The sequence below is a fragment of the Tamandua tetradactyla genome, chromosome 16, assembly GCF_023851605.1.
Source record: "Tamandua tetradactyla isolate mTamTet1 chromosome 16, mTamTet1.pri, whole genome shotgun sequence".
Classification (NCBI taxonomy): domain Eukaryota; kingdom Metazoa; phylum Chordata; class Mammalia; order Pilosa; family Myrmecophagidae; genus Tamandua; species Tamandua tetradactyla.
The window spans coordinates 84202196-84211951 of record NC_135342.1 but is presented as its reverse complement, the minus strand read 5'-3'; the positions used below and the strand labels follow the sequence as shown (position 1 = coordinate 84211951).

General features: G+C 52.4%; 1 protein-coding gene across 1 annotated transcript; it reads right to left on the bottom strand.

The window, feature by feature from the left end:
• Positions 1 to 2754: 2754 nt before the first annotated feature.
• On the bottom strand, positions 2755 to 6759 carry LOC143658481 (interleukin-9 receptor-like). Its single transcript, XM_077130499.1, has 7 exons — positions 6555 to 6759; positions 6283 to 6314; positions 5742 to 5943; positions 5287 to 5398; positions 4221 to 4305; positions 2997 to 3272; positions 2755 to 2868 (listed from the first exon to the last, which is right to left on the bottom strand). The coding sequence occupies exons 1-7, from the start codon at positions 6757 to 6759 to the stop codon at positions 2755 to 2757; spliced, it is 1026 nt and encodes a 341-aa protein (XP_076986614.1).
• Positions 6760 to 9756: the final 2997 nt, after the last annotated feature.

Genomic DNA, 9756 nt, shown 5'->3' with positions numbered 1-9756 from the left:
TTTTTCATTATTTCATATTTTATTATTTATTTTTATAGAAATGTTATGTTTTTTGGTTTTTTTTTTTTCCTTAATTTGCTATTACGGGACAAAGGCCATGGATTCTTTTGCCTGATGCGCTCAATAACCTATTCCTGAGACACCGGGTGTTCCAGTTTGCTAGCTGCCAGAATGCAACACACCAGAGACGGACTGGCTTTTAATAAAAGGGGATTTATTTTGTTAGTTCTTCAGAGGAAAGACAGCTAGCTTTCCACTGAGGTTCTTCCTTACGTGGAAGGCACAGGATGGTCTCTGCTGGTCTTCACTCCAGGCCCCTGGGTTCCAACAACTTTCCCCGGGGTGACATCTTTCTGCATCTCCAAAGGCCTGGGCTGAGCTGCCAGTGCTGAGATGAGGAATGCCGAGCTGCTTAGGCTGTGCTACCTTGCGCTCTCTCATTTAAGCACCAGCCAATTAAGTCAAACATCATGCGTTGCAGCAGACATGCCTCCTAGCCGACTGCAGATGTAAATCAGCAACAGATGAGGTTCATATACCATTTGCAGCAACAAAAGTAGGTACGCTCACCTGGCCAAGTTGACAACTGAATCCAACTAACACACCGGGGTTTCAAACAGAGTTTATTACTACACATGTAGTAGGAGAAGACAGCCTAATGACCCAAAACCTGTCTCCCTGAGTTCAGGGGGCTCAAGGTTTTTAAGGATTTTAGCAAGGGGAGATGAAGTCATTTCAGATAGTAAGGTCAAAGCAGAAAGGAAAACATTGTTAAAAACATTAACATAAGCTGAAAGGAAGGCAGGCAGTGGTTTACAAAGTCAGTGGCTGTCTTCACCAGCATCAGGGCCAACAGGAAGCGACCAGGTAACGGGCAGTCAGCTCTCACAGTCACAGAGGCGCTGGACGAGACAAGGGCTCTCACAACCATTCCAGACCTCCAGCAGCTTAAGTAGAGCTTAGGCTTCCAAGTATTCCCTGCTGTCCACGTCAACACCCCAAAAAGCAAAAGGAACCTGTCTAAAGTGTCAATGGTTGAGAGATTCCAAACAGAGTCGAGAGGTTATCCTGGAGGTTATTCTTATGCATCAAGTAGATATCATCTTGTTATTCAAGATGTAATGGGGAGGCTGGAGGGAACTGCCTGAAAATGTAGAGCTGTGTTCCAGTAGCCATGTTTCTTGAGGATGATTGAATGACATAGCTGTCACAATGTTACTGTGCGATTGTGAAAACCTTGTGTCTGATGCTCCTTTTATCTACCTGGTCAACAAAGGAGTAGAACATATGGAATAAAAATAAATAATAGGCGGAACAAATGCTAAAATAAATTTAGTTTGAAATGCTAGTGATCAATGAAAGCGAGGGGTAAGGGGTAGGGTAGGTATAATCTTTTTTTCTTTTTCTTTCCCGTGTTCATTTTATTTCTTTTTCTATTGTCTTTTTATTTCTTTTTCTGAATTAATGCAAATGTTCTCAGAAATGATGAATATGCAACTAAGTGATGATATTGTGAATTACTGATTATATACGTTGTTGTTTTATTTGGTTTCTTAATTTTTTAATTAATAAAAAAAAAGGAACCTGTCTATAATGATTCAGCAGTCAAAGTCATCCGTTAAACCTGATTTCTGGGTTACAGTCCTGACTCCACATGGGGACCCTGGCTGCAGGCCACCTGCTCCCAGCCCTGCACTGGGCAAGGGGTCGACCCTGGGGCCATCTGCCCGGCTGCCATCAGTTGGTGCCAGAGCGCAGGCGGGGCCGGGCAGAGAGGGGGCTGACCCCGACCCTGGGAGCAGGGGTCCTGAGGGGTGAGTGTCCCGGGGCTGAGCCCCTCCCAGGGGAAATTCAAGCAGTTTTGCTGAAGATTTCCTAGAGTTTTCTAAGTAACTTGTATTGACCCCACTGGAGTCCAAAGATCCCAAGACCTGCCAGGACCCTCCCTGCGCCTTCCAGGGCATCTCGTAGGCACCCTCCCCCACACCCTCCTGGACCCTCTCCGGCATCCTCCTGGGCTCCTCCCTGCACCCTCTGGCCCCTCCCCGCTGTCCCCAGCAGTTTGGGAGCAGCACTGCACTCTGACTCTCAGTGCAGGAGGGGCTTGGTTTTCCAGGGCTGCTGCAACCAAGTACCACAGCCCAGTTGGCTTAAACAGCATAAATTTATTGTCTCAGATCTCTAAAGTTAGAAGTTCAAAATCAAGTTCTTCCTTCGCTTGTGGCAGCATCACTTCTAGCCCTCTCTGTCTCCCAACTTCATCTCCTGATAAGCGTGCCAGTTCTATTTTGAGGACACATCCTAATTCAGTTTGGCTTCATTTAAACTAATCACATCTTAAAAGATCCTAATTACAGGTAAGTTCACGTTTACAGAACAGGGAGCAATGACTAAACATGTCTTTTGGGGAGACACCCTTCAACCCATGACAGAGAAGTACCTCGTCAGGCCCTGACCAGACCCTGCCTGCCTATGAGGCCCCACCCAGGCAGTCCATTAGGGGGTGGGGGCAGACCTGCTGGGAGACCCCCTCTTCACCTCTCTTGCAAAGAAGCTGTATCACCTGCAGGAAGGGCAGCTTTGGTGGATGTCCCCCCACCATCACCAGGCGCAGAGCAGAAGGGGCATGTGGGGTCCAGGCCCAAGCCAGGGGTCACCTCCACTGTCCCCAAATGGACATGACCTGCTCCCGCCTGATGGCCAAGTCAGGGCTCCAAAACTTTCAGGCCTAGGCCCGTGGCCTAGCTCTGACGGTCACCAAAGCAGAGAGAGGGGTCCCAGGTCACAGCCCAGGGTGCAGTAGTCACTGCTGCCGCCCTCGGGGTCTGAGGGAGTTGGCCTGAGGGGGGACCCAAGGCCCCAGTCCTCCTGCAGCAGGTAGGCAGATACCTGTGCCCCATGCTCCATGGTCCCTGCTGGCAGCTTGTCCTCTGAGCTCGGGGTAGGAGGCCCCCCCAGGAAGCCTTGGCCCAGTCTCCCCCCTGCTCTAGGCCCACTGGCTGCCAGGGCTGTGCTGCGCTATAGGTGGCGAGCGTGAGTGGCAAGACAGCCTCCCCAAAGTCGGACTCCAAGGCTTCTGGCCAGGGGCTATCGCCGCCCTGACTCAGCTGTAGCGCAGCATGGCAGGTCCCCGCCCAGGTCTGCAACCGAGCACAGGGTGGCAGGGGGCAGTTCAGGCCATGCAAGGACATCGTCTCCCACCAGGTGCAGCCCAGCTCCTGCACGGGCCCTTCTGTTTCAGCCTCCATTCCCCGAGAAGACGGTAGCAGGTGCTGAGCACAGAGAAGCAGCTGGTCACAGCCCGGACAGGCCCCAACGGCCCATCATACACACGCGGGCATAGGAGACACTGCCAGGACTGGCGCCTTTTCTCCCAGGTCAGGGTACGCTGCCCGTTCACTGAGACTGACCAGGGGCTAAAGCAGCCCCGGAGCCCTGGCCGGAGTCACGGGTCCCTCAAGAGTGCTTGCGCCTGCCCTTGCCAGCTCAGCCTGTTCTCTGTGGCTTGAATGTCCCAGACCCGGTCACATTCACAACTGGCAGGGCAGAGTCCAGAACAGAGCCCCAACACCAGTGCTCACGTCACATTTTTGCACAATGATCTCAAAGCCAAGCTTCGTTGAGAAAAAAAGTGCTTTGCAACATATTGAGAAGGAAGCGCAGGGTAGAGGACGCCTGCCACTGGGCGTCAGGCCAGTGCAATCTGGACCCCTGGAGGGGCCTGGAAGGACAATGGAGGCATTTGAAACGCCCGCGCAGTAGGGAGGTGGACTGCACAGGGGGAGGCTCCAGACACAGGGCAATGCAGAGCCCGTTCATAGAGTGCCCACTGCCACCAGGTGTGCCAGGGATGGCCCTGCCCCGCCAGGGAGACAGGCACCTCCGGACAGGCAGGACGTGGAGAGGGGCCCCTCTAGGGTCACACCTCGAAGTGACCATTTACCCTGAAGGAGCTGCCTCGAGCCAGAAGAGACCGGCTCATGTCAGGAGGGATATATGTTCTCCCACCAAGAATGGAACTGAAGACACGGGAACGCAAATCAACAGTAGAAAGTAAAGAAAACTTGTGCTTTTGCACACTGGTACTGTGGATTCCAACCCACCATATAGACATGAAAAAGCTCAGATGGCTGCCAAAGCCCCGCGAGCCCTCCCTGGCAGGCTCCCCGGCACGCCCTCCCTGGCACGCCGTCTCCGGCACACCCTGCGCTCACACACACCTGGAAGTCCCCGTTGTGCACACCGTAGAGGGGCTGGAAGAAGGACGCTGGGGAGGGCATGCTCTGGCAGAGGGTCCTCTTCACCCTGAGGCCGGGCAGGGCAGTCACGCCTGAGGGAACTGGGGAGGGGCTCCTTCAAGGCCCAGCCCTGACAGCATGCGGCCACTCCAACCCACAGGACAAGGTCCTTTCCACGAGGAGCCACACGCGGCCCGACCCTTCTCCCCCCCATCCGGGCCCTCCCCCTCCCCCCATCTGGGCCTACCCCTCTTCCCCCCCATCTGGGCCCTACCCCCTCCTCGGCATTTCAATCCTTGCTGCCACCTGCCCACTCACAGCCGGTTTACTAAGGGACCCTTGCCTATCCTTGGCACGTGGCCCCGTGACCCTCACCCTCAATACATGGCACATGTGTCCCTTCTGTGGCGTCTCCGAGAGGAAGGCCTGGTTTGCTGCGTTCCCACAGCTTCCCCCCGGCTGCGCACAGGTCAGCACCCAACAGCCCCCAAGGTCTCCTTCCAGAGTCAAGAGCTCAGGAGCAGACCTCCCAGCACGCTGGCACGAGGCCAGGACAGTGCTGGACTAGGGCTGGACACTCCGCGTCCCCCCGCGTCCCAGCCCCCTCCCGCATCTCCCCTCCCGCCTTGACCCTGCATCTCCCTCCCCACCGCGTCGTCCCTCCATATCCTTTTGCAGCTGCGTGAAGGCCCTCCCCTCTCTTTCCCGGCCACATGCTAGCCCAGTGCTGTCGCACGCGGCCTCCACCCCACCCACCCGCCAGGGGAGGAGGTTGGGCCCAGCTGGGGATTCACAGCCTTGACAGCTCCCACCCAGGCACACACAAACCCACACCCACACATGTACACCTATGCATGCACATCACAACACACACCACCTGCACACACACAACGTATACCACCTATGCATGTACACATGCACGCACAACACCCCCACACACCACCCCCACACAATATAACCCAACACACTCACTACCCACCCACACACACAACACACCACAACACACACCACACATACACACACCCGCGCACGCACACCACACCTTGACCGCGTACCTGGGGACAGCGTGAACAGCCTGCAGGTCAGGCTGGTCGGCAGGAGAAGGACGGATAGGGCCACGAGGCTGCTGTCCGGCCCCGCCCAGGGCGGTGGCAGGGGGCCTGTGTGCAGGAAGAGCCCAGGGCTGACAGTCGTGCCCTCCCTCACCCACACCAAAGGGCCGCCACCCGCGGCCTGGCGGGCACAGGTCTGTGGGGCTCCGAGGTGCGGGTCGTCCTGCGAGCGTCTCCGAGCCCCGGGTTCGGCCCCAGGCCCCGGCCGCGGAACAAGCCTCACGGGGTGACCCTCCCGCACTGCCGAGGGCAGGCGCTGGCCCAGCGGCCGAGTCGGCTGGGGGGGTGTCTGCGGCCAGGCCGCCCACCACAGACAGACGCTGCTTCGTTCGAATGCGGCGGGGCCCGGCCTCCCGGGGAATCTGCTGCAGGTGGCGCGGCGGGCGCCCACCTCGTCTCCCGGGCGACGGGAAGCTGGAGGGCCGGCTCCACTCGCCCCACGGGTCCACGTAGCGCTCTGCCGCCGCCGCGCCAGCCTCCTGCGCCGCCATCTGAGCTCGCGGCGAGGCCTCGTAGGCGCAGCCCGGGTCCAGCTCGGCGGCCTCCAGTCGGAGCCGGGTCACCCCCACAATGTGTTCCTCGCGCCGGGCCCACTGTGGGGTGCGGGGTGTCAGCAGGTGGCGAGAGAAGGCAGGAGCCCAGGGCAGCCCGGCAGCCCCCAGGAACGGGCACAGAGGGGGACGCGTGTATGCAGGCACACACACAGAGGGTGCCTCACACACACACACACACGCAGAGGGGGACATACACACGGGGAACTCACATTCACACATACAGAGGCAGATACACACACAGGCAAACTCATACACAAGCACACCTGCACAGAAGGACGTACACACACACACAGAGGAGGACTCACACAGAGACACGCACAAACAGGGGACACCCACAGAGACACATTCACATATGCACAGAGACAGAGGCACACTAACATGCACCACATGCTCACACACATAGACACCACCTGCAAACACACACACCACCTGCACACCCAGTAATCTGCCTGCAGTTTCCCTTTCTGCCCAGCTGGTGGCGACCCTGAGTCTGCTCTTTCTTCGGGGTTCCCCCCTCCCCGTCTGGAGGACGCTGCCTGCACTTGCATCTTTTCGCCAGCATGTGGCGCTCCCGTAGCTCTTTTCGCCAGCATGTGGCGAAAAGCTACACACACACACACACACACACACACACACACACACACACACACCTGACCCTGGCCGCAGCGGCTGGAAGACCGCGAGCTGGGGGGAGGGGGATGGCTGCTCCCGCCTGTAGTGGAGGGACGGGGGGGTCTCTGCCGCGGGAACTGGAGAGGTGACCTTGATCACTGCCTGTGCACAGGGCCTGGTCCCCCAGGGTGAAGATGGGGTCCGCCTCCGGGCTCCTGGAGTGCTGTCCACTACAACCCGCATGGGGAGGTCCTCCCATCCCCCACTTCTGCTGTTTCCCCCAAATCTTCCTGGAAACCCTGTTTGGCCCTCATGCCCCCCATGCACTCCCAGTCATTCTCTCCCTGTCCCCTGTCTTGTCCCAAGGAGCAGGAGGGAGCCCAGTCCACTCCCCTTTGCCATCTTCATGGACGTACCCTACTTCTCTATTAACTATTTAAATGGTTTCATTCGCACACCACATATTCCACCCTAAGTAAACGATCAGTGGTTCCTGGAATAATCACATAGTTATGCATTTACCACACAGTCTATATGAGGACATTTCTGTTTCCTCCACAAAGAAAGAGGAAGAGGAAGGGAAAAAATGCAGAATAACAAATGAAAATATAAGTATAAAATATTAAAAAGAAATCCTACAACTCAACAACAAAAAAGACAACCTAATTTTAAAAAGGCAAAAGACATGGACAAACACCTTCTAGAGAGAAAATACTAATAGCTCAAAAACATATAAAAGATGCTCAGCTTCACTGGCTATTAGGGAAATGCAAATCAAATCCACAATGATATATCACATGTATTAGGATGTCCATTATCAAAAAATCCTGAAAACTACAAATGCTGGAGAAGATGCGGAAAATAGGTAGATGCGTTCACTGTTGATCAGAATGTAGAATGGTGCAACCAGTCTGGAAGGCAGTTTAACATTTCCTCAAGAAGCTAAATATAGAATTACCATTCCTGGGTAAATATTCAGAAGAATGGAAAGCAAGGACATAAAAGGACATTTTCACACTGATGTTTATAGCAGCATTATTCACGATTGCCTAGATATGAAAACAACCCAAATATGCATCCACAGATGAGTGGATGCACAAGCTGTGGTATATGCACAGGATGGACTATTTTGCAGCTGTAAGACAGAATCAAGTCATGCAGTATGTAGCAGTGTGGATGGACCTTCAGGTCATTATGTTGAGTGAAATAAACCAGAAACAAAAGAACAAACACTGTATGGTCAGACTCACATGAACTCCCTGAATGAGCATGTTCTGAGCTGAGAACACAGGTTATCAGGATGCAGAGAGAGGTAGAGTCTGGGCACTTGATGCTGAAGGAGTTCAGAATGCTTAGCAGGTTCGGGTGTAAAGATCCAGCAATGGACAGCACAGCACATGCGACGTTTACACAACATCGCAAGTGTAATGAACACAGCTGAAGGTGAGTATGGCTGGTTGAGGAGGGCTAGGGGCATGTATGACAACAGGTGGAAATAAAAGAAGATGAAAACTGGAACTGTGTGACTTAGTGAAACCTAGTGTGGACAATGATGGTGGTTAAATGTGCAAATATAAGTAAGTTTTTACTTGAGGGAGAATAACTGGTTGTTTCCATTGTAAGGTGTTAAGAATGGGATGGTATATGGAAAAAAATGACAATTAATGCAAACTAGGGCCTATGGTTATCAGTTACATTGTAGTGTTCTTTCACTACACTGTAGTGTTTCTTACACTATTAAGTGTAACACAGACATCATTCCAAACTAAATGTCAATAAGAGGGGGACATAATGGAGGGTGTCATGGTCAGATTCATGTGTCAACGTGGCCAGGTGGTGGTGCCCGTTGTCTGGCTGGGCAAGCGCTGGCCTGTCTTGCTATGAGGACATGTCAGAATTAAATCACGACCACGTCTGCGGCATCCACAGCTGATTCCATTTGTAATCAGCTAAGGGGAGTGTTCTGCAATGAGTGACACTTACTCTAATCACTGGAAGCCTTTTAAGCAAGATTCAGAAGAGACAGTCATTCTTCTTGCTTCAGCCAGCAAGCCTCTCCTGTGGAGCTTGTCCAGATTCTTCATTGGAGTCACCAGCTTGTAACCTGCCTTCCAGACCTCGGACTCTACGTTCCCACAGTTACATAAGACACTTTTATGAGTTTTATGTCTACAGATATTTCCTCCTGATTCTGTGTCTCTGGAGAACCCTAGGTCATACAGAAGGGGTTGGGATTCCTGCTGGTGTTCTGTTTTTCTTTTTTTCTTCTTTTCATCTCTTCTCCTCTTCTTCTTTCTTTGTGGAAGACATGGGAATGTGTGGTAATAATGCATAACCATCTGATTATATTGGGAGCCATTGATGTTAACTTAGGATAGATAGTAGAAAAAACTATTTCAAAATAAAAAGAAGCTACAAATGACAGAGAAAATGTGGAAAGAGATGTCCCTATTCACTGTTGGTAGAGAAGTAGAGAGGCGCAACCTCTCTAGAGGGCAGCATGGTGGCTCCACAGGAGATTAAGTTTAGGGCTGTCGTAGGATCCTGCAATCCCGTTATTAGGTATATACTTGGAAGAGCTAAAAGCTTGGAACATGAATGGACATTTGCACACTGGCATTTATGACAGTATTATTCACGATTCACTGTGGATGGAGGTGGCCTAAGGGTACATCGACTGAGGAGTGGAAGGGTGAAACATGGTGTATACATGTGATGGAATATTGAACGGCTGTAGGAAGGAATGAAGTCATGTGGCATGCAATTAGGTGAATGGACCTTGAGGACATTATCTTGAATGAAATAAACCAAAAACAAAAGGACAAATAATGTATGATTTCACTAATATAAGCTAACTATAATGAGAAAGTTCTGAGAATTCAAGTGCATAGGTTATCAGGGGATAGAGAGTGGGCGGATATTGTGGAATAGATCGTTAAGTGATGAAGAATGTTCAAATAAGGCTCATTGTAAAGATTCCTAGATGGTAGGCTCTTACATCAGTCACATCTACTCCTGGGTGTTAACTGTTGTTTCTAAATTCTAAGATGCTGTGTTCTTCAGGTATAGTTTGGTCCTTCCCTGGAACATTGGGTATTTGTGTGACACCTGAGACTCAGCTAGAAATCTGCAGCTCTGAAAGTCAGCATTACCACATATGACAACTGTTAAAGAAGCTAAGAAAGAGATCAGATACAGTTAGAGATATGAACGAAGCAGATCTGGTTAGGGATAAGGTAA